The sequence below is a fragment of the Urocampus carinirostris genome, chromosome 5 (genome assembly GCF_059441175.1).
Source record: "Urocampus carinirostris isolate Australia breed hairy pipefish chromosome 5, RoL_Ucar_1.0, whole genome shotgun sequence".
NCBI classification, from domain to species: domain Eukaryota; kingdom Metazoa; phylum Chordata; class Actinopteri; order Syngnathiformes; family Syngnathidae; genus Urocampus; species Urocampus carinirostris.
In genome coordinates, this window is record NC_142353.1 from 21,068,249 (window position 1) to 21,094,103 (window position 25,855).

The 25,855-nt window shown below is 40.5% G+C and overlaps 2 protein-coding genes across 4 annotated transcripts in view; one reads left to right on the forward strand and one right to left on the reverse strand.

Annotated features, from left to right (window-relative positions):
• Positions 1 to 25,666, forward strand: part of aopep (aminopeptidase O (putative)) — a 109,298-nt gene extending 83,632 nt beyond the window's left edge. For 2 of the 3 annotated variants that reach the window (XM_088336136.1, XM_088336132.1), the window contains 4 exons: positions 8,611 to 8,727; positions 18,055 to 18,141; positions 18,216 to 18,359; positions 25,461 to 25,666. In XM_088336136.1, the coding sequence (XP_088192262.1) occupies positions 8,611 to 8,727; positions 18,055 to 18,141; positions 18,216 to 18,356 (345 nt within the window). In that variant the 3' untranslated portion in view covers positions 18,357 to 18,359; positions 25,461 to 25,666. The remainder of the gene's footprint in view (positions 1 to 8,610; positions 8,728 to 18,054; positions 18,142 to 18,215; positions 18,360 to 25,460) is intronic. The other variant, XM_088336133.1, reaches the window with a different exon arrangement.
• The window catches only part of fancc (FA complementation group C), a 42,342-nt gene continuing 41,745 nt past the window's right edge, over positions 25,259 to 25,855 (reverse strand). The window contains exon 16 of the mRNA XM_088336137.1: positions 25,259 to 25,546. Coding sequence (XP_088192263.1) covers positions 25,543 to 25,546 — 4 coding nt within the window. The 3' untranslated portion in view covers positions 25,259 to 25,542. The remainder of the gene's footprint in view (positions 25,547 to 25,855) is intronic.

Here is a 25,855-nt window from a genome sequence, read left to right on the forward strand (position 1 = left end):
CATTTTCCAGATATGGAATCATTAAAAACTAATTGCCCCGTTCCCAACCTCTCAAAAGAGTCAAGGTGAACCCAAAATAGCTATGAAAACATCCTCTTGATTACTAAAACATATTAAAATAGTGATTGAACTGAAAAGCAGTGATAAATTTTGCACATTTCGACTCTAATCCAGATTGTCAGTGTTAGGAGACGACTACGTCATCGTAGATTGCTAATAACATTGCGGTATTTTACACAGTCTGTCTTGCTCTGAGTAAATAGGTGCCGCTTTGTGTTTGTAAGGTTTATTATTGCTCAATAACAAGGATTTGCAATCATTGATAAGGGAAGAAATTGGCAGAGGTTGACAACTTTAAAGGTGTGTGTGTAATTTCAAAAATATTTTACTTGCTGACGCCATCTTCTGGCTGAAATCATCATTGCAGCTCCTTTTGTTGCACGTTGCAAGTATGTGAAATTCTTAGATGCGCTCGAATAAACCCCTTCTTTTTCAACTTTTGGGGGTCAGGGTAGGCATTTGGACTGTATTTGAAAAGAGATAAGAAGAGAAATATTGATAGAGGGGGAAAGAAAGAACGACATAGAACAAAATCAAAGAGAAATACAAAGAGAGAAGGAGAGAAAGGAGAAGGGTAAAAAGAATGAAAGAGAAAGCAAGAAAGAGAGAAAGAGAGACAAAGAGGGACAACAAAAGAGAAACGGAGAGTGAAAGAGAGAAAAGGGGAGGAAGAGAAAGAGAGAGAAAGAAAGAAATACAAATACAGCGTTTGTGAGAGGTACCTGGCTTTAAAAACATTAAGTGGATATATTTCAACCTGCAGCTCATTCTTCTCTTGCGCTTCTCTTAGCGTTGTCTCGCAGGATTCAATTCCTTGTGACAGGCACCTGGCTTTAACAACATTAAGTGGATTTATTTCAACCTGCAGCTCGTTTTTCTCTTGCGCTTCTCTTCGGGTTGTCTCGCAGGATTCAATCCCTTGGTGGGCGGTGCCTCTCACAAGAAGAAAATAATGACCGCACACATAATATAACTGCGCAATATGCGCCTTTGAATGGTGCGTTTTGGTGGGGTAAATGTCAACCATACATTTTAAAATAACCTGTCCTTAAAGGTTTTCTGCCAAATTTTCACAGTAATTCTTTTGTCATTCACTTTCCGTCATCTTCTTTTGGAGCTAAATTATTACCATATCTGTGGCTGGAACACCGATGATAAAAGTAAAATAAAAGCAGATAAACGCGATGAAAAAGATAGATATAAAGGCTCCTTGAACTCAGCTGGGCCTTTTAAACACATACTTAACAAAGAAAATGTTTTATTTGAAACTTTTCAAGGACAACTCAAACCACGCACCTCTCCTTTAAATGAACGTACACACAAACAATGCTCACAGGACAATTTTTTTACCTCCCTGTAATAAAATTCCATGTGAAACTGAACGACCTGATGCTGGTAGTGACCAGTCACTAGTGGTGAGCGGTCTCTAGTGGTTGCCCCTGGGACTGCTCGGGAACAGGATTTTCCTGCGTATAGCGAGCAAGATTTTTGTTGAAAACAAAACTTGTGTACCAAAATACTGGTGTTTAGAGGTGGTCTTATAAAGATGTTCCACTGTAGTGAGAAGAGAGACACGTTGGCAACATTTGAGCGTAGGATGCGGTCATTTGGCTGAGTTATGTTTTGACTATGGAAGCTGAAAGGACAAAAATTACAGTAACTCTTTGCCAACATTTATGTGCTTTACGTCATTCGGCTTGGAAGTCTCACGTCTTGCTCTTTTGCTCCCCACCATCTGTCCCATCTTTGCTCCGCCTTAAAATTCCTGGCTGCTGTAACGAGCACTTACAGGATAATTAAAATTGTGAGTGTTGTGAGACCGTTTACCAAATCCCAACACCTGCCTAACAAGCCATTCCTCCTCAAGACCTTTGAGTGTAAAAGTGGGTGGACGTTAATAGCTTTAAATCAAGGGGAAAATAAGACTGGAGTGGACAATGGCGCGTTCGACAGGGGAAGAGTGACGAGAAGCGCGTTTGTCTCGGGACAGCAGTCCACCATGGAGACACGAGGCGGCCGAGGGAGACAAAAAAAGAAGGGAGCCGAACCTCAGTACCTAACAAGTAGACGAGGCCTTTAGCCGCTGGAGCCAGAATGGCTTTTTACAAGCTCGCGGTCAGACAGAAATAAAAGCCAGCCAAGCGGCTGAATGGCATCTCACACACACACATGCAAGTCAATGGCCTCTCAGAAATCACAGTTTGGTTTTATAATGTCACAGTTATTCAACGTCTCCAAAGCCTTTAATGTGCTACGGCTGAACAAGCACCGTACTCTCCCTTGGGGGTAGTAGGCGTGCAGGAGAGGAAAAGAAGGCATGAGCAACACCTCCTTGCGCCTTTGAATGGTGCCAATGGCATCATGTTTGGGGTTTTTGTCAACCACACAGTTTAAAATAGGTTTCTGGTTTTTGGTAACTCTTAGCAGTAATTCCTTTGTCACTCGCTTACCATTATCTCCACTTTGAGCCAAATAATTACCAATTTTTCCGCACTGTAAGGCACAGTAAAATTGGAAGGCGCACAAAAATCCTAGTAACGATTTTTGGTCATATATTTTTTATACATAGGGCGCACCAGAATATTGGGTGTGTGAAATTGTGACTAAAGTCAGAGCTACCCTGTGTATTTGTGTACAACCGTTGGAGTCTTAGGTTATACACCTGTGCGTCAATAACATTGCAGCGTATTGTGTACATAAAAAAGCTTGTATAGTATTTTGTGGAAAGATTTTCTGATTTCTCCATTCTCCAACAATTGTTGGAAAAGAAGTGGAGAGACTGTTTAAAAAATAGTCTGATTATAAATAGATAAGATATAATACCTTTTTGTATGTCATCTGAACAACTGGTGGTTTAGTGGTAAAATGTCGGTGCTCTCACCGCCACTACTAGATTCACTGATCCCACAACCGCCAGGGCACCTCTTCCTGTTGTGTGTCTTGGTCCATTACAGTCTGGTGGTGCCCATCCCTCTCCTGACCGTTTTTTTCCCTTCTTTTTTTCGGTAGGGCTTTGCTCCCCCACATGAAACAGATAGTAGTAATTTCCATGGTTACCAGTTAGAGGAGAAGCCTCCTGATCTGACTCAGATACAGCATCTTCATCATCTGGTCGCCATTGTTTTCTTTGGGTGAAAACCATTACCTCGCTCTTCAGAAATGACTCGGAAGTTAGCATTGCCTGGGAGTGGTGTGTGACAATTACAGGTAAGATCGGGCCTAAAAATTCCAGCATGCGGGTATTAAAGCCCGGGCCTAGCCTAAGCCTGATACAGTAACTTGATTTGCGGGGCCAAAGCCGAAGCAAACACAAATTTTCATATTTTATTTGTAAGGTGGAAAAAAGGTTGATTTTGGCCGACTTCCCCTCTTGCTTGTATCCGCACACACCGATGAGCGTGTAAGCTGCGCGAATCCTCCACAAAGAAAAGGAAATGCAGAACAAATGACAAATGGAAATTTAAAAAAAAATCAGGGAGGAAGAAGCCCAGCCCGAGCTGAACCCTAACTAATGATTGACATTTTGAGATCCAACCTCTATTAACAATGCTGATGCTAGATCCTAAATCACTGTTTAAAAACTATTTTGTTCCAGAATTTTGGGTATCACATCGTACAAATACACATTGCATCACTTGTCGTATGCCATAAAACCTTGTATGGTAATGTACATCTAAAAGTACAACCTTATCCACAGTATTCTGTGGTAGGTAACACGCACCAGGTAATAAGGTGCACTTTCAAATTTCTTTAGGTGCAACTTATAATTCAGAAGTTAGGCTTGTACCGAAACTTAAATTTTGTGAAGTGTTACATGCGGCCTACCAGGATATGCACGGACCCCGGTCAGAAATCACGAGGAAAACAAGTCTCACAATCAATTCAAGCATCGAACCATTAGTGGTTCGCCCTGCTATTTATTGTACAGATTTGAGCTCAACTTATTGTCGTTGCCATGGAGAAGCTGATGGATTGCTGGCAAGCAGATTTAGGACCGAAATACTTTATCTGGACAACCCCTTTTAAATCACTTGTGACCGTCTCCAAAAGTGAGGCGATCAAGAGTATTTGCGAATTCGTGTTTGTTTGTGAAACCTCCAGAGGTCAAAGCTTGCCTCGACAAGCAACAAATCGGCAATCGCATGACCAGTTTAGCGTATTCCCATGGCCCTTTGCACCAGCGTGATTCGTTTTGACTTTTCCAAAGCACCCGATACTCACATCCATACCTGTTGTTGTAAGGAACATTGTCATGTGAACGCCATTGTTCTGCAAAGCGAGAAAATGCACAGCAGATTTCCCCGAGGTCTTTGCAAGACCTGGCTCAGTAAATACCTAATGGTGCTTGTGTCAGCAGTTTGCATGTATGTTTGGGACGCTCATTGTCTCCTAAACGACAGTCTGCCCAGCTACATTCGGCCATTCCCAGGGATGGTATGGAATTAGATGCTCTTTTAAATTGCATTTTGGGTCAGGATAGTATTTTGTGTGGGTGTGTTGCGCACGTTTGTGTGTATTTTGCTAGTAAGTGGTTGTTTGCCATTCTCTCTACTCTCATTAATAAGTGAGCACTCAGCAATGAAGTTCACCTTTCCCCTATAATTGCTTTCTCTGGGCATCACAAACACAATGCAAGTAATGCTAATGAGCAATAAATCATAAATTGCTTTGAGCAACTCTGAGTGCAAAGTATCTAAAAGTCAATTTTGTGTTGTGCTGCAATCCTGTGCTATTGGGTTTGAAATTTTGTTCCTGTAATAGAGGTTGAGTGTGTTATACAATCAAGACAAATACCTCAAGCTTCCTACAAAAAAAAAATAATAACTCATACTTCGAGTAGACCAGGGGTTTAAAACTAAATTTACTTGAGAGCCGCCGGAGCTAAGGTCTGGGTGATATATGGCCAAATCAGATATTCCAAAATAATGTTATGATAAAAACATTCCCTACGCAAAATAAGATCTAAAAGTAGAAAAACATTTGAGAATTACTATCAAAATACATCAATCAGTAAGAAATTATTCCGTAATCTGCTGCACTTAAAGAAACAATGTGAATTATTGAATGCCTCCTAGTGGTACAAAATGCCAATCATTAAAAAAGGATATTGATTTGAATGATTGGCAAAATTATATAAACTTTCATAAATGTGTATTTTTTTAGATACTCGTAGGTGAAGCAATTTAAATTCAATTTACATAACATGAGCCTCACCTAGAGGAGTGGCATGGTCATGCTGCTATGGGTATAATAATAATAATAATTTCCTTTGTATGTCATTCTTTGTAAGAACGAAATGTTAAAAAAAAACTGACGTAATATAGGCAAAAACAATTGGAGAAATGGTGCTTTATAATCATGCTAAGTCTCTGTAGTTTTTTTTCTTACTTGAGATTTTTAGCACTCGTTCTCATTTGCATGACAGAATATAGCGACATTTAGTGGTCAAATAGTACACACCATCCCTTTAACTTTCATTTTAAGGCGGGGGGCCTTCAAACTATCATGATGAAGGCTGCAATTGGCGTCCGGGGCCACAAGTTTAAGATATCTGCAGTAGACATTGAACCGCCTTTTTGAGATCTGTAGGAATTTAAATAATTTTTCAAGGCCTTGTGCAAAGTAATAAGTGAGTACACAACTTATACACGGGCAATATACGGATTTTAAGGGGTATTGGAAGTTTGCATTTTTGATGTAAGTGAAAGGGAACTGTTGTCAAATTTAGTGGAACATTGTGTGTTCAATCTTTAATAAATCATCCTTGACTGCAAAATTGTTATGGCGACAGTGGCGCAGACATATTGATTAGCAGCACGTGTGTGTGTGTGTGTGAGTGAGTTACTGCAAAGATTTGTGAGTGTGTGGTTTATTGCTTTGGACTTTTTAAGCGGTGCGCAAGATCATGGGTGGGCCCTTCAGAAAGTGTCCACTTCAGCGAACACGCTATCTTCCCACTTTGGAGGAGGGTGAAGATGAGTGTTAAACTGAATCTTTAGTAGACACTCAAAATAAGGAGAGTAGACATCAATTGACTTTGAACCTGCAAGGAGTACTGGGAGTACTGGTTTCAGATAGGAGAATTCCATTGCATCTTATGAAATATTCTTTGTCCAATAGTAAAAAGAGATTAAATTTATCAATGAGGGAGGACTTCATCGCATTTGAAAGTTTCTAGGGTCTGTCTGTGTGTGTTGATTTTCTTACATTTATCTTTGATTGGGTATTTTACTTCATTTGAGGTAGATGGAGAGGATGAGGGTTTTAGGAAAAGGATGAAGGATAAAAAGAAGCGTGGCTGGTTAAATGGTGATCGGCTGCTTAGTGTTTTAAGATAGTTAAATGTTAAGATGAATTGTGGAGTGCTGGCTGTCTTCGATTGTTGGATTTGCATACCTGCCAAGTACTACGGTTTTGCCGTAATGAGTACGGTTTTCTTGAACCCACTACGGTGTTAAGGTTGGATCACAAAAACTACGGGTTTCCCCTTAAAACAAATTAAATTAATACAATCGTAAAAACATTCCACCGCAAGATGGAGACGAAGTACCATTTCAAACAAAAGTCTATTGGCGCTGCCAGAATCAACTCCTTGCCCTGAAGAATTCTCGCGCCGGCTTGATGAGGGGGCCCTATCGTGGATGCAGTGCCGGAGCTAGGGCTAAGCGGCTAGCGGCGTTATAGGTCTTCGGTGCCGTCCGTAATCATGGTAAATGTGAACTCTATACCTAATAAGACAGACGAACTGGCTGTGCTGGTGAAAAACAAAGCGCACAGGAAGTGCAGTTTGCTGTGTTTTACAGAAACGTGGCTCACATCTAGCATCCCAGACGCTAACGTAGACCTACCTGGAGCAACCGGTAGCTACCGGAGCTGACCTCCACCTTGGTAACACGAGGTGGACTCGCTAACACGAGGTGGTGTATGCCTGAGATTTAAATTATATATATAATATAATATATAAATATAAATAAATATATAATATATTAGAATTAAATGTTTTGTTTCTTAATGTATCAAACATTGAAAAAGAAAAGAAAACTATGAGGGTTTTCTATGACGTTGTTATATTAAATACATTATTGAGCTTTAAAGAACTTTCTTTCGATTCAGGGCGCCGTTGGAGTTCTTCAGCCAAAGGTGTCGACGCCAAAATTCCCACGCGGTTGGCGATAGGTGTACACTTAACATGTAAAAAATGCATGTGACTAAGTTCATTTTTATGGCTGTTTGAGCCTGCGGCTTAAAATCCAGTGAAGCTCATACAATGAAAAGTGGAGTGTCATTCTTAATCAGGTGTATTCTGTAGTCCGGAATTTACTTTACATTTTTGAGATCTTGTTTTATGGGCACACCGGAATACTGTTACGTAAGGGGTAGATAGGTGAGGAAAGAAAACCGGATGTCTGTTGCACCACAGCATCCACTTTATTCATTCTTTTTGGTTGTTTTGTCTTCCTTCCATGTGAGCCTCTATGGAGGCCTTAGCCATTCATTTTCCCTCCCGAAGGGATGCCTCACAGTGAAGGTCTGTCTTTGAGTTGAGAGTCTTTCCCACCCGGGTGGATTCTGAATCATTGCAGCCCACATCCATCGACGGAATAATCTCTTTAATCCACCGCCAACTTGTCGGCTTCCCTCATGATGTTTGTCATCGGGAGAAAAGAAGTTGAAGAATTTATCTCTTTTTGAATCGTTATTTTTTTCTCTACTGCCTTTGCACTTCAGAGGTAACATTTTCTTGACTCGAACCCTCAACCTTATTTTAATATGACACCTTGATTGTGGCTTATTATTATACTTACCTTTAAAAAAACAACATCAACTATTAATAGGAAACAACAAAATATTTGCACTAAAACAGCTGTACAATACAATAATAATAACATGTGTCCAAAAACCTGACTAATTACATAAATTAATATCTTTTCAGATGGCACATAGGTTGTCATTGTTGTACTTGAATATTGGACCTTGAAGTGTTGGATTACCCTTAGATAATGAGTGTCCATTTAACAATTGTGGGGTTTTAAAAACCGTTTGTATATTCTTTGTACCTAGCGTTATGCACAATCCTAATTGCTCTTCTGTTATTGAACAAGCATTTCTGTATTTCTCTTTCATGTATTTTCCAAATCTCTATAGAATGAATAAGGCAAAATTAATGAACTGTACATTATATTCGGTAAAAAAATCTGAGTCAAATATATGTCTGTATCTACTCGTCACTGCAGTGTTTGTTGGATTATGTATCTTGATTGCTTTGTTTTTTTTCTTTTCTACACTGCATTTCTAGCTCTTTTTCTAATATTCCCCCATTTGGAAAGGATGCGCTCAATTTATCATATTTATTTCATTACAGCGTTCGGTTCACTTTTATTATCTCCATGCTCCTTGCCTCGAAATGGATGCTTTAATTGACTTGTATTGATGTGTTGTTGCTCTCCGCGTCGCACAAAATGAAACTTCCAGGAAATGCTCACAAATGAAAATATGCTTGTAAATGTGTAATGATTTGCAGCAGTTGATGTCTTTTTTTGTTGCTTTCAGGTGACCTCAGATCAACTTGTGTTGCTTTTGGAGCTCCTCTTAGAAGAAGACAAGCTGAGCGCATCCACCCTGTGCATTTTGGCTCGTGAATACGACCTGCACAATCAAGACGCTGAGGTAAGCTGCACTCGCACAGCCTCTTAGAATAAGAGCGCACAGTCTCCTTTTGCCTTCCGACCCAGCTTCTACAGCGCTGAGTAATGCGTAGTAAATTCTCCCCGTAATAGCAACTCTCCTCTTTATGGCCGCCATTACTGAGTAAAATCCCACAAGTATACACGTCATGTTTTTTTTTTAGTGCTGCACAAAGTTCCTTAATGGCACTATTAACAATATGCGCGTGTATGTGTGTGCTTAGCTTGTCTCTTGTTTGTTCTCCGCTCCACCCCTGGGTCGCAGTACCCCGTGTAACAAGTACAAAGGAGTAAAACTAAGGTCAGAATATGACATGAAAGACAGAACAAAGTTAATTGTTTACACAATACCCATTTTGAGAAAACCATATTGTTTACTTTTTTCATGCTTTTAGTACTTGTCGTGAACAACTTCAAATTTGGTTGAGGATTTGTATCCTTAGTTGAACTTCCTGGCACACGCTGAAGGGGAGTCGTACTCTAGAGTTTCCAGGAAAAACCTTAAGTGTGTACTAAAAATACACAGGCCCATTATCAACATAGTGGTGCATGGAAAAACACTTAGGCAAATACACGCACACACCTTTCTCAAGCCCCATTTCTTGTGTGAAGAAGCATTTGCATCTTCTACATCAATTGATTCCAGACAGTTTTATCTAGCTTGCATTTTTTCAGAGACTGTTTGATGCTGGTCATGGATCGGCAACAAGCTTCATGACGCTTCCAGGGGGCGTATTGCACGAAACCAAGATGAAGGATTAAGCTGGTGTAATGTTTATTATCTTGGCTGAACTTAGCCTTAAGTCTGTTGCATGAACGTGGGTTAAATTTAGCTCAGCTTAGTTGCTACAGTGATTTGTTCTTTTCAGCTATCCTACTACGGACCTGGCTAACAACCAAGCTATGAATATCCCTCACTTTGCCATCATATTCCTTCATCACTTGTGATTGACGGCATCTGGCATTAGTTTGTATGAAATTGTCCTATGAAGTGTCATCGGCCCCTACAGGTCACTACAGCTAGACAGGGCACCATGATGCAAGGATTGGGTATCTATTATGGGCAATGAAAGAAATTAAGGTAGCGTTTCTCAGTTTTCAATTGTGATGGAAGTAACTTCCTGCAACTGAATTTGCAAGCTACATATACCGTCATTTTACCCAACACCTATAAAAGAGATTTGTCTCAAAAATATTTTTAGGTGTATTGTTCAGATCAACAAAAATATTCGTGAAAACGGTGTACCAAACCTGTGTACTATCAATTCATAATTTTAAAGTATAAGGAGAATCCACAAAGTAGCGAAACCATGAAAAGTAAACTACGATAGATCGAGAGATTACTATATTGTAACTTTTTTTAGGATAACTTTTAGGTTCCCATTTTGTTTGATGTTGAATCTTTGGTTAATTGCGTTTTTTATTTTGTCACAACATTTTATGTAAAAAAGGCGCTGGCAACGTTTATTCAGCAACTGTTAGTGCTGGCCACATCAAGTTGTCTGCCATGTTGGCAGCATGATTCATAAAGCTCCTCGAAAAGAAATCGGGCATCTTCTGGCACATAGGCTTTTCCCTCCGGGACATTGTTCGTGACCACGAATATCCATTCGTTTGAGGCCGGCCGCATGACTTTGGTCCGCTTCCTTTCCCATGTGAGGTGCTCTGGAATGTGAACTTGATCTCAGGTATTTGTTAAACATGTCCTATTTTTCCCTTGAAGGCCACATCATTCAAACACTTGGAACACGTGTTTTTAAAATCTGAAAAGTGACTATGCTGTGCACAGCACTGTCAATGTGCTCCCGCAGCAAAGACAGTTTAATGTTGCCACTAATCTTTGTTAAAATGATGACCAGGCATTGACCAATTATTGCTTTTATGGTCACCTTCAGGTAGAATAGCAGATGAGTGATATTTTTGTTCTTGTAACAGATACGTTTTAATTTCAGTGGAGGTTATAGCGGGATATTTAAAGTTTATTGTCCTGTGAGTATCATTTTTGTCCGGGTACTTTTTTTTTCGAGGGGGCTTATAATTTACTCCGGTTAAATCTCCCAAAATATTTTAGGAGAGTTATCGCAAACTTTAGTCTGCAAAGCTCATGTTGTACGAACAATGCATTTGTTTAAATGGTGCCCAATGAGTAATGGACACAATTAATCGCTGTTCATTCTTTCACGTCTGGAGCCAAAGAATAACAGGTGGTGCCACCAGATTGGTTTAATTGGCTTGACTGGAACTGATAACACAGTTTGTCATGAAATCTAGTTGAAACAATGCCTTTTTGTTTTTGTTTGGTTGGATTTTCTCTTCAATGCCCAGTAAGATAACTGCTCAAAAGACATCTTGTAGCTCAAATTTCACGTAACGGATGTTGCCTGTATGTACAGGAGCAACTGTATATGTGGTTGTATTTCTTGTCTTTATGAAACAAAAACCTAGGAAGCAAGGTCAAATTAACCCAATTATCGCATTTATCCAGACATGACCTAAATTGGGTTGTTTCTGAACCAACTTAATTTTTGCGCATGATGCAACGCGTAATGGTTGAGGTATTCCAACCCGCTTGTGGCTTTGTTGTCGTCCCTTAAAGTGGTTTAGGTGATAATAGTTTGCCTTTGTAATTACAACATTGCTGACTTTAGCTGGATAACTGATAACAGCGATGTCTGTCTCATATATTTATTTTCAAACATTTTGCTCAAATGATGTGATAAGAAGGCTTTTGTTGGGTGCGTTACTGAAAAACAGTAATTAATTATAGTTACCTCATGTAAAAAGTAATTCAATTACCCCTTGATTACTACCGCCTAAAAGTAGTGTGTTTCTCTGAAAGAAACTATCTTGTTACAAATGAGCAAATATACTTGTATATGGGCCGACTTCCTAAAACTGCTTTAAAATAGCCACATACTAACAGAAATAGAATAAGATGTGTACACAAACCTGTGGAAACAGTGAATCCTTTTCATATTTTCTTGGCTTGTTCAATCTCAAAGGCTTGCAAATGAACACTTAGCTGAGACACTCCATATCCATTTTGTCTCTGGGCTTCAAACCACTCGAAGATCTCCTCCATTTCTGGGCACTGTCCATGTTTATATCCTTCTTTTGCACGCTTGGCCTAATGTGCAACTTCTAGTGATGTATCTTTTTTATCGTCAGACATTTTCATTTAAGCCAAACTTTCTTGCTGCGTCAAGGTTGCTTGTTTCTTTAGCCGCTTTTATCACGTTCAGCTCGAGATCAGCATACAGGACAGACGTTTTCTTTATCTCCTCCAGACATGGTGTATTGCACTAATAAAAAGACCAAAATTCCGTACGCTTACCGTAAATTCTGTGCTCACTTTTGCCCAGTGAATTTCTTGTTGGTTTGTTGTTGTTTGTATGTCCTTCTCCTCACGCAGTGCCTACCATTTACTACTGGTGACACCTGCATAAACTGAGGAGATCATTTCTTCCTCATGCCATGAGGCTCTTTAACTCCACCCGGGGGAGTAAAAGCCCACATTAAACCACACCCCCACATTTGCATATTACCTTATTTTTATTACAGTATGTATTTTCCGTAGCACTATTTAAATACTCTATAGCAAAACTTTATATTGGGTATTTTTGTATTCTATATCTTGATTTTATTATTTTATTTTTCAACACAAGGATACTGCTGGAAGTGTGAATTTCCCTACAGGGATGAACAAAGTATCTCTCTCTTTCTCTCTCTCTCTCTCTTTCTCTCTTTTTCTAGTTCTGAAATCCCGCCCATCCTAACCCCACAGGTCCCCCCAGCTACCTCTTTCCCCCGCGGCCGCCCGTCCGTCGGCCGGAGCCATTGAGGGCCGTGTAGCGCCATCGCGGCCCGGGCGGCAGACACCGGCCTCCGCGCCGAGCGCCCGACCCGCTCGGCTTGTCGCAGTGTCGTGCGAATCGCGCCCGAAAGTACACGCGCCGCGGGTTAGGGGCTCGCTCGCGGGAGCGACTGAACGGCACCCGCGGTGCGGCGCAAGTATAAACCCTGTCGTGAATTTGTCTCCGATCGTCCCGGGAGGACGTAAAATCGCCCAGCTGTGCGACTCTTAGCGGTGGATCACTCGGCTGGTGCGTCGATGAAGAACATGAATGTGATTTGCAGCTGCGATTGGCTGGCAACCAGTTCAGGGTGTCCGCTGCCCACGTCCCGGAGATGGCTGGGATGGGCTCCAGCGGCCACCCCCGACCGTTTCAGTTCTACTTTCTGGTTAAATATAAACATACCCACACCACAGTGCGCGTGGATGGTGGATGGAAGGTTGTATGTGAAAACATAAGTGATGCAGGCGTATTCCATGATCAGGGGACACTAATTCATGATCTGCATGAAATTAGTAGCTAAAATAATACTGTAACGCATCGTGTGGTAATGACAGTAGCGATTAAAAATGTTAATAATGATGAGTCACAGTACTTGTGACAGAGAGAAGCAATTCAATCGAGGAACTCGTTCCTTTGGAACACGTTAGTCCCAACAGTGTTTGTGATCCTCCACACTGCAACTCAGGTTGTATCAGTTGCTGCAGTAGCAAGCCAGTAGGGGGGTGCTAATAAATGGAGGAATGTCACTGTTAGAGCGAGAGGGGCCCCTCGGAGAGGAAGGAGTCAAGTTAGAATAAGAAAAAAATAAGATAGCGTGAACTCCATGCAGCTGCCGTGCCCCAGGGCTCTCCCCAGGAATGTAACCCGGCCACGGCAACAGCTGCCGTGGGGCCGCGTGAGCGCCCCCGTGAGCTGTGCGCAAAAGAAACCATGAGTTCCTTTTGCTGCCTTCGTGGTCGCACATCCGTTCATTTCTTCTGCCCGCTTCATTATTCGGGTAACACAGAAGTTATGTTATTCTCAAAATAATTTAAATTCCTGAATCTACACAATTCCTCACGACGCAGTGTTCGTACGAGTGCTTGAAATCCTTGAAAATGCTTGAAAATGAATGTTGTGTTTTTAAGGATTGAGAAGTGCTTGAAGTTTTGGTTGAAGAGCTTTTAAATGCTTGAAGGTTGCCATGTTTCTCAACAAGTCTGCTTGGAAATTATACCGACACTGATTCACAGCAGTTGGCATTCGTTTGTATGGCATTGTCCTATGAAGCGTCATCGCCCTGTATGTTACACCTTAACAGGGCACTATGAAATGCGTATGAGTGCAAGGATTTTAATTACCACATTTTCCGCACTATAAGGCGCACCTAAAAGTCTTAATTTTTTTCAAAAGCTGACCATGCGCCTTATAATACAGTGCGCCTTATATATGGATCAATATTAAGTCGCAAAGTCTGGCAACTAATGCAAGCAGCCGCCGACTAGATTTTCCCCCGAACGCGAAGTAGTCCGCGGTGCATGCTGGGATTTATATACCGGCGTTTCATTGGCTAACCAATGTGTCAATCATCATTTGAATCGATCACTATTGGCTAAAGTTATTCGGAGGTAAAGGGGGCGGATCCTTTTGATCATTTACAGGCTCGCATAGGCTAAAGGGGCAAAACAAAGCCTGCAATTGGCCGAAAAAGATGAATGTGAATAGCATGTTGGGTAGAACTACGGCATAGAGTAAACAGTATTTTACTATTCTGTACTGTATTTGTAAATATTTTACTCTCCTGGATTTACTACACTCACAGATATAAGAGGACCATGGTTGCACATTATTATTGAACACAACGACTTCGGTGAGCTACTCCGGCTATATATTTTCCCTGTATCTTGTTTCAGACTGATCTCGATGTTTCTGTGATATCTTTTTTTAAAATTAAACTCAATTCCAAGTGTTTATTGTCATATGCACAGTAAAGTTGCGTGCGAAAAAGAAAATGGAAACTAAGGAATGGTTGGCATTTCTTGAATCCCACGACTTTAACTTTCCGAATGATATTTGGAACGATGCATTTGAGTGACATCGTACAGACACTGTTTCCGTATATGTCTGAGACACGTATTTGCTTCTTTGCAAGCTTTGGGAATGTTAAGGGGGTAATAAGTTTGACTGAACTATCTGACTGTTTTGTCGACGTTCCCATTGTAGCGCCTTATAATCCGGTGCGCCTTATGTATGGAAAATATAGGACCAAAAACTATTTTTTGGGGGTGCGCCTTATAACTCGGTGCGCCTTGTAGTGCGGAAAATATGGTAATCATTTTTATTTAGTTTGATTTGTTTAACTTCTAACCTTTTGTGTTTCTGTTCGTCTGTTGTTGTTCTATTTTTATTATTTTAGCGTTTCTTTATGTGTGTGGAGGTGGGGATTACATTGGTTGAATGTGGTTTAATGACTTAACATCTTAGGCCAACTGCTGCCATCCCTATCGGTGTGGATAAGGCCCTCTCGGGGCCCTTTCCACACTTGGGTAGTCTGTGCCTTGTCATAATCATATTTTATTTACTATTTTATTGGATATAAGACCTTTACTACTACTATTTATTTTATTTTTATTGTATTTTAACTATTGTGTTCGTCTGTGTATGTGGTGTTTCGGGTTATTGCGAGAGGATAAAGGAGGGGATTTTATTGTTGTATAGTCTTATTTTGCTCTACATGTTTTTATACAGCACTTTTTCAGGCAATTTATTGGTTTACGAGTACATTTGATTCGAAGGATTACGTAGCGATTATGGATATTTATTATAGCTCATGCAATAAATTAAGGTAGCGTTTCCCAGTGGTAAATTTTAATGGGAAGAACTCCCTGCAACTAAAAATGTAGGCTGTAATTTTCACCCAACACCTATATGCGGAGAAGTTTGTCTCAAAAACAAATATGTACTGAAGACCTAAGAATCATGTGTTGATAAATGTGCATATGTAAATAAATGCAGATATATTGGTGGCTCTGCAAAAAAGATGATTCACACTGGATTTTTCTTTGTTTTTTTCGTTAATTGAGACTGGAAAAATTGGAAAATTTGCTTTGAAAGTCCTGAAAATGTGCTTGGATTATCCCATTAAAAGGTCTGCAAACTCTGACAAGGTGATATTTGTTGTGGTTCTTTAACAGAATCAGTGATTTCTTTATTCGGACGAGCGATTTTTCCCGATAAGAAAAAAAACCCAAATTGGTCGAAATAGCTTGAAAACACATTTCTGATCACTAATAACCAATTAAAATAGAAATTAATCATGAAAGAAGTACATTAATAAGATATATACTATAATATTTACAAGATAAAATGTGAGTTTATCATGAGCACCTTAACTCATGTGTGTGCGTTCTGCAGGGTCAAAAGGGGCGGGGCGTTGCAAGGAGGGGTCACGGATATTGCATACCGGTCAATTTAAGTTTTCCCTGTATTCAATACGTTTTTTTCAATCTTTTCACATTTTGTATGCCGTATTACATTTTTTTTATACTGGAAAAATATCTCATCAGATCTCGTTTTGACAATTTCCGCTCTAATCCGGATCATATCTGTCACTGGTAGCAGACTACAAGGTTGTCGTAGATTACCAATATCGTGACCGGATTCTACATAGTCTGCCTTGCTGTAAGTAAATAGGGGCCACATTGTGTTAGTAGGGTACATTAACACTTCAAAAAAAAGAATTGGCAATTAATAAGTTGGTTAATTTACTGGTATGAGATTGATAGTCAAGATACATAAGCACTCACCGTCCATTAAAAACAATTATTATTTTTTTTGCCTGGAGTAGTTTGAATGCACAAACTAAACGTGCTGATGCTGGCAGTAAGAAGTCACCAGCGGTCTCTAGTGGTAGCCTCTGGGACTGCTCGCGAACCTGGAGTCTCCGTATAGCGAGTTTTGTTTATAAAAAGAGGTACCACTGTACAAGTATTTGTCCTCCAAAGTCCAATCCAAAGTTTTTCGTGTGGTCCGGCCTCACATTTACTCTATCAAGCGTCCTCCCTCCTTGAGGAGCTTCTTCAAAAATTGTTTCAGCTTCCGACCTTGAGAAGGTCACGCACGTACCTTCCCCTCGGTAAACCGTCACGTCTGGACGGCAGCGGGTCAGGACCGGAGCCAAAATATACTCCTGCGCCTTCAGCCAGCACAGATGAGCCGTCAGCTCCGTTTAAAGTGTTTCGGTGGCCGCCTGCCAGACGCGCTTCGCGACTTCACTCGCTGGTTTATCCGACTCCAGGACAGGACTTGAGAGTGAAGGGATTGACAGGCTCGATGGTTTCAACATCATGTTATTACCATATGAGCAAGATCATTATCATTTTTTTCACAATTTATTGATTGATCTTCCGAACCGCTAATGCTCACCAGGGTCGCTGGCAGTGACAGACGCATTACCGAGTAATTGCCGTAAAACTCGGACTATAAAACCGCATTTTTGTTATATAAGCTGCACCCGATTATAAGCCGCATGTGCCCAAATTGAAATATGAGATATTTACAAATAAAGACTGTAGCTTAACCCGTTAACGTAAATATGCATGTCTGTACGATGTCACCAGTCACTAAATTACGTCATGTCACATCTCATTCAAAAGCTTAAACTCTTGGGATTCAAGATATGAACTAATAAATGTAAGTTTTTCAAAAGCGAACCATATCTTAAGCCTACTGGGGGGTTTTTTTGGGCATTATAAGGTGCACCCCCCAAAAATAGCATTGTGTCATATTTTTTTCATAATAAAGACACACCGCGGTACAAGGCACATTGAATTAAAACTACAGTAAGAGTTACCATATTTATTTTTGTATACGTTATGTATTTAGAGTATCGATTGCTCTGTCGTAAGATGTCGCCGACCTAAATCGCAATACATTGAATGGGAATCCCTCCCGGGTCGCAGTGGTGAGAGCAAAAACCTAATTACTGGACCACCAGTGGTACAGATAACAAATGAAAAGGCATTCGAAAATATATCATTACCACTCTATTTTTATCTGTAAATGCATATGTTTATATTTATATATTTTGAATGTTTCAAAACCAATTGGATGAAATGGTCCCTTTATGAAGAAATAAGACATTGAAACATAACTTGTGCAGATGAATCCAAACAATAAAAAATGGATTGGTTTATGTCAGTACATCAATCAGGCCCCAGTGCAATTATTGTTTTTTTAACCCAATGCGACCCGTTTGTCCATCCTGCCCTAAATCCTTGTGTATTAACGCACACGAATAAGTACCGTATGCATTTCCTACATGTATTCAGCAGTATATAAGGCGCATTCTCAGATTTTTGACCAAATAGGGGTTTTTAGGTCTGCCTTATAGTACGGTAATTCAAAATTTTAATGGCCATAGCGGTCAACGGCATAAAATATTAAACACATTTTCCCTGTGTTGTGACTTACAGGTGCGACATCGTTGGTGCGAACTGGTGGTCAAACACAAGCACGCCCGCGCTTATGGCGACGTGGAGAACTTCCTGCTCCATGATCAAGTAAAAGCGTTTTCCACACCCACGTCATCGATGGCAGCGCGGTCGTACACTTAAATGTATTTGCGTGACTGCAGGCGATGGGCGTGTACCTGTACGGTGAGCTGATGGTTCAGGAGGACGGCGAGCAGCAGGCCCTGGCTCGTCGCTGCCTCTCGTTGGCCGGGGGGGAAATGGACCAATCGGCACGCAGGGTGGTAGAGGAGATGGTACTCTGATAGGTAGGAGTCTAACGTGACGTGCATGTGTTGCTAACACCATGCATGTGGTATTTTATCTACAGTGTAACCTCCCTGAAGGCTATTACTTTTGTTTTTCATTAGTGGGTTTCTCCTTTTCTTTTCTGTGCAAATAATTTGACGACTTATTATGTGCAGGGCATACATCCAATATTTAAGACAATCTCTGTCCTGAATAGTCAACAGAAATGGGCGTATTCTATTGTCTATATTAGGAGTGTCAAACTTATTTGAGCTCGAGGGCCACATGGTTGTAAAAGCAGTCTGTGGGGGCGCGACTACTTCATTAGAGGGAAAGGAAGAGAGAGAAAAAGAGAGGGGGACAAGAGAAGGATCAAAAGAGAGAGAAAAGACAGAGTAAGGGGGAGTTTAAAAGAGAAAGACAGATTGAGAGAGAAAGAAAGGTAGAGAGAGAAATACATCAGGGGAAAGAGAAAGAGAGAAATATAAGGGCTTGCAACCAGTTCTGGGTTTCTGTCCACTGCCCAAAGATTCCTGGGATGAGCTCCGGCACCCCCGCAGCCCTACTGAAGATAAGCGGTGCAGATAATGAATGGATGAGGATAGAGAGAAAAAGAAAATCAGAACTTTTTGCAGAAATCCCGATTTGCCAAATTCCCAATTATTTCTCGTTCGTTCCCTTATCTGTCCAATTTTAGCAAAACTGAGTTTGCAAGTAAAGCCAATGACAGTATAATTTCTTCTTTGGTTGATGTAATGGGAAGGTGTCTCTGTTTTTTTGTCTATTCTGCAAACATGTTTCAATCTTGTGAGGCTGACCTTCCTGAGCTTCTGCCAACATATATCCACATGAACCTATCATGAACTCACTCGGAATAGTATTTTCAAGCGGTAGTCCTTATTAGGGCAGAGTTTGGTAGATGGAAAGGCAGGCGGCGAGGGCGAGAGTATTCAGAACACCAGAGGCAATGTGCTAAATGCAAGTGAGGCAGAGAGAATAGAGAAACAAAACTCAGCGCACAGGATCGTGACAAAACCCTTGTGACTGACTTGGAGTTCAGAATTAATATGGATTGATAGGGCTGCACTTAAAGGGGAAGTTCTCAAAAATACATAAACTATCATGTAAATGTGCATTTTGGGAAAATACTCATAGGTTGTAAAGTTTGCTTTTGTTTCAAATGACCCTCACCTAGAGGGAAACGACATTGTCTGGCATCCTGCTGCTACTGGTACACAAAAAAACAAAAACCTAACAATAGGCTGAGCAAAAAAATAGAAGAAAATATTACTAATTTCCTCCAATACAGCGACACCTAGTGGTCAAATAATATACACAGTCCTTATCACTTTCATTGTCAAGTTACCTTTGTGTATTAGTGAACAACCAATCCTATCTGTTATCACAGAAAGTCATGTTTTCTCATACCCCTGCCCATTGGGGTTAGTAATAATTATATGTACACTCGAGGTATTTTGACCATGGAATGTCCATGCCTTTGCAGTATTTTAACTTTGTCATTTCTGATTTGCTTTTTTTTTTTAATTTCCAACCACTCAAAAGACAAATTATGTCAAAAAACTTCCCAAGGTTTTACATTCATTCTAATAATTATCACAAAAAAAAGAAATTCACCATTTTGAAGTTAAATTGTGGCTGCATTAGCTCAGGAGAGCGCTCATCTTGGGATCAAGAGGTCCCAGGTTCGATTCCCGGCTCCTCTGTGTTATATGTGGAAGTGTCCTTGGGCAAGACACTGAATCCCTAATGCCCCCGATTGCAGGCAGTTGCCTTGCATGTCTGACGCTGCCATTGGTATTTTAGTGTGTAAAATGGAAAAGTGTGAAGCACATTGTAAAGTGCTTTGGGATGTCTTCATTGACTTGAAAAACGCTGTATTAATGCAGACAATTTACATTACATTGCAGTTACGCGTTAAAATTAAAATTAGAGTAGTTCGCACAAGCAGTTACTGTATTTATCCGTGTGTCAGATTTTTATTCATGGTACCAAAGACAAATCTTGGAGAATGAAGAAAACAGGAAATTGTCCGGAAAGATATAAATAAATGCAAAAAAGCACAACAAAGGAAAGAACTCCTTGTGTATCTGATGATGAATTGGATTTGGAAGCACATGATTAAAAAATACATTGTTATTTTTATGTTGGTATTGTGTTCAGTAAATGATTTAAATCATGACCTTACCTTATTTGTTCAACAACATTTTTCACTTTCAATGCTAAATTCGAACTGAGAAAAAAGACCGATTTTCAAGCCAAATTCAGGAGTGCGCCTTATACAGTACATTAAAAAAAAAGGTTATTTCTTCCGCGCCCTTCTCAGCTTCTTAAACCCTGACCCATTTTCTTCATGCCTGAATTCAGGCAACAGTTTTTGTGTTCACTTTGAGTTTCCCTAGTTTCTATTCTTACTTGTGATATTTGGCACTAGTTATGGGTTTCACAATAGAATACAGCAACATCCATTGCTCAAATAATGCACATTGTCCCTTAAACTTTTATATTAAGGCGGGGGCCTTAAACTATCATCTTAGGGGCTGTGATTGGCCCCCAATTGAAACTTTGAGACCCTTACCGTACTTAGTGGAGTTACTTTGTGAAGCCATAAAAAACATGATTTTGCTCGGCCCAGAAGCTGGTGTAGTATGTCATCAGTTTCCCATGCAGCTAAAACTACAGTGACAAAACACGGAAAAAGTCATTTTGGAGGCTTTGAGTACAGGTTCTTGAAAATCCTTGAATTTTAATGTTCTCAAAGATTGAAAAGTGCTTGAATTTTGCGGTGAATTATCCGTTAATGCTTAAAGTTGTTGCCATTTTTCTGAACACGTCTGCTTCAAAATAACGCAGACACTGCGCTTTGGGGGCCTCGCTTAGCCGTTGCATTTATTCTCTTGTGATGAACGGCAGCTGGTATTAGTTTGTATGGCATTGCCCTCCACCTATATGCCTTGATAAATAAACACGCAAGATTAAAAATCACATATGTTAATTGGAGATATAGTTGAGCTCTGCAGAATACAGGATTCTCACCAGATTTCTTCTTTTATTTGTACTGGAGAAATTGGCTTTGGAAATCCTTAAAAAAGTGCTTGAATTTGGCCATGGAAAGGGGGTATGAACCCTGTAGATTAGAACATACAGAAGCTTCCCTAAGAGCCCCTTCGAGCAAGTAACTCTACAAGTTGTGTAAACAAAAGTGGACCTGTCCGGTGTAGACCTCTGCCCAATTAAGATGATGGATGAATTTACTCCCCAGTTGCATGGACGTGTTTTTGTAATTCTTCCGACTTGGGTTTGCTTGTTTTATATATAGGAGCTCAAAGCAAGACTTAAAAACATGGCCGTCTATCGGGACTTTCCACTCATTTTCTTTAAAGTCTTTATAGGAAAAGACGGGTGGTCCTCCCGCCCCGGCATTCCATCCGAGCGCCGCATGCCTTCGGAATCCGTCCTGATCCGCTTAATGAGGAGCATATCGTTGAGTTAGTGGAGTGTGGCCAACCAGAAGAAAGATCTACCCCACATGTGACAGACTCATGGTCCGTGGGCCAAAAATTGTCCCCCCGCATCATTCTATGTGGCCTGAAACACAATTGTGAGAGAATCCACAAGAGAAAGATGACTTGCAGTCACAAATTTGTCCACTGGATGTCACTGGAGACAGGCGCCACTCGCTGTGCCACCACTGGTTGATGACTAGAATTTATCAACCAGAGAACATTGATGAAACCCATCCTGATGTTATTTTACTGAAAATAAAAGTCACAGACGTGCTGTTTAAGGCAATCCCCTGCTGTCTTCGCACAAGTTCGAAGAGGCTTTAGATCCTTTCTATAATAGATAGGAAATGTAACAGCAAAGAAAAGATATTTAGGTAAAAATGTTCATATAAAATAAAATACAGGAAGAAGCTTAAATCTATTATTTAATGTTTGTATGCTCTTTTGTCACCTTCCAGTTTGCATGATTTTATACTGTAGTGAAAATGTATTTGTTGTTTTGTTTGTATACAAATGCACCTAGATTAAATCTTAGTGGAGGGGAAAATCCCCCAATCGTTTCCAATCAAATCTTACATTGCCGAGTCATAATTTACTGTATTTACCAGATTATAAGGCACACCTAAAACATTTTGATGGCGCGCCTTATATTCCAGTGCGCTCTGTGAATAGAATTGGAAATGCATATTGGTAAATTACCATGAGGAACATTGCTAATGGTGGCAACAGATATTAAACCCAAATAACAGTGGATCAGCCGGCTCCTAACCACTAGGCCACTAGGGACATAGATGACATAGGAAAAGGGAATTGGTCTTATCTCATTGTCACACTAGTTTGTCACGGTACCTGGTACAAATGTTAGAGAATGAAGGAAGCAAAGTGATTAAGTAGATAGTAGGCGCTCTCCATGCCGCGATTGGGGTTCAAATCCCATTGCATCCGATTTTTTGCAATTGTGATCAGGAATTATATGTGGATTGCTTAATTAATGCACACACATGGTTGTTATTGTTTTTTTATGCATCCCTAGCCACTACTGTAGTTTTCATTCCGTGTTTGTTGTAGTCTGGTGTGCCTCATATATGAAAAAAAAATCACAAAGGACTGTTTTTGGGGGGTTACACCATATAAACAAGTGCTTTTAATAGTGTGGTAATTGTGAGCCTCCAAAAAGACCCCCAGCTAAGGCACGCTTTTTATGCCATCAATTCACTAGTCCGGCTCCCGTCAGAGTGCTTTTTCTGTGGCCCCTGAGCTAAAATTAATTTGGCACCGCTGACCTATGCGTTGACTTTTTTCCATCCGCTCAACGAGGAAAGTTCCGGGGCGCGGTGAATGCCCTCTGTCTGGGCTGCGGGGGTTCCTGGCGTGCTGATTTGTGAATTAAGATTAAAAATCACATTGCCAGGGATTACCACACAGCCCTGACCCGACCTGCTGCTAAGGCAATTTGTGCACAGTTAAAACCGAACAGGAGACGATCCTCCAGAAACCGGGTTGGACTCGGTAGTCCTGATGAGAACGTTTCAAGAGTCTTTGTGTGTTTTGTCTCCAGTCAGGCACAGAGCTTAGCTGATTGGTGAACAGTGATTGATTTCCTCTTTGTTCACAGTGGCTAAGTTCTGCACCTGAGGAGAACATTTCCCACACCACAGAAGACTTTGGTCCAAAGTCTGACTGACGCTCTGATGAAGGGGCATCCATTTATAGTACATGAAGGCGGCTCATGTGTGAATTAGACATGAGGTCCGTGGCCAGAATGTCATCAGTCCACCTATATATAGACCCCATGAAAGGACTAATGGTCATCAACGGACTATTAAAGAGAGCAATGAGGGTATGACAGCCCTCACCACCCACACATTATATATATATATATATATATATATATACATACCGGAGATTTACAACAAACCCCGGCTCATCGCGAGATCAGAAAGGCGTCTCCGCGTCGGTACGATCTAACTGTTGATCGTGCAAAAGCCTTCGATGGATTTACGGCCTTTAAGTTGCTCGTTTACGACGTTTGAGTGGTTTATGGCCTTTTCTTTTTCTATTAGCCTGACAGTGAATCGAGGTGGTCTTTGAACAGCCGAGCTAACCTTATGCGGGCCGAATTCATTCTGCAACAGCTGGGAGGACCCCGAGATGTGAATCGGATGATAAAATGTGGAATTATTGATTGACGGGCAGCAACAAATGGGCTCGGCCTCCTGTGCCTACTGAGCTGATAATCAGTCTTACACAACAACTGGCTCAGTTCAGCAGGAACAGGTGTTCGGATCACTCGCCAACAAGCCCTACGAAGGATTGGGATTTGACATATCTAGTCATTTTTTTGTCATTTCAATTTACCGTATCTTCCGTACTGTAAGGGGCACCCAATTATTAGGCACACCCCTATAAAAATCTAAGTCTTTTGTGATAATGGCGTTGCTTTGCTGGGCATTGTACTTGGGTGAGGTTGTTGGGGCCGTGGTTTGTTGAAAAAGTGCCAAGGAGCCACTAGGGCGCGCTAAATGTAAATGGTCTGCATTTATATAGCGCTTTCAAAGTCAATGAAGACTTCCCAAAGCGCTTTACAATGTGCTTCTCTCTCTCTCTCTCTCACTCACTCACTCACTCACTCACACACACACAAAGTGGGAGTCAACCATGCAAGGCCATGCTTATTGGGGGCATTAGGGATTGCATGACTTTTTCTCAATTCTCCGAAATTTGTTTCTAGCACCGTAGGTAAAGATAGTGTTATAATCAGATCAAATCTAATGCATTTTTGTAAATCATTTGTATCACTAGTTGGTATAGTGAGGATGTGTTTTGCCGCTCTCACCATTAAGACCTGGGTTTGATTCCCGTTTCAATGATTTTGTGAATTTGGTCAGGGACAATTTCCGACTGCTTAATCATTGACAACTAGATATGGTCGCTTTTACAGCAGTTTTAATTCCGTGCGCCTTATATTCAGGGTTGCCTCCTAGTGCGTAAAATACGGTAATTTCATAGAACATAAATTAGTTTTATAACCCAAAAAATTATTCTTTGCAATAAACAATGAACATGTTAACCCCAAGAGGGTACTATGTTACTGAAAGGCAGAACAGTTGCCATATACAGTATCATGTTATTGAAACCATGCATTTCAAATTTCATCCACTGTATTTTGGAGTATATAAGGTGCACTTTAAAATTTTGGGTTAAATTGATTTTTTTTCCATGGGTGCACCTTAAAGTCGTGAAGATTCGGTGCATCCACTTACGTATTGGTAAATTCACACAAAAAGGCAAAGATGAATTATAATTGTCTTTGTCATTGGGAACACAGTGATCGTTGTTTGCAATGAGATTGGACATGACACCCCATGATAAACACGTAATAAAGACATAAAAGCTTAAGATACGTCAAATATATCTACAAGAGAATGCTTCATTATGAACATTGTGGTTGATTTCAGTAATCACATAATTGGTTATCAAACCAGTTCAATGATTATGTAAGTTGTGTGTTAAGAGTTTAAAGTTCTGTCCACTAGTAAATATTTTCTTTTGTGAGGTTTTTCTAATGTCAATTCTTCTTTTTGTCTCATCTCCAAGGCAGCAGAAAGACAAGAAGTTAACGGGTCCTGCAACAGTGGAATTTACGTGGCGGTCCCACAGGAGAAAACATCTCAAGCTGCTAACTGCACACAAACAGAAAAAGGAACATTGGTGGGGAACTTTGAACAATGCATTAGTGTCTCTTGTGGCCATGCTGAAAAATGTCAATTTTGCATCTGAAATAAATCTGGAAAAGAAGTCGATGGTGGTGTCTTATTGTGTTTAGTCTCAGGATCCGATCAAGCTTGTGAAGAGTTTAGACTGGAAATTTGTTGGCGTGTTTTCATATTTAACACATGACTTCATGGAAGTCAGACCGTGGGACGCGCGGACGGGATCGGGACGGAATCATAATACGAGATGCCAATTCCTGCATGCTTTTGCAGTGAAGA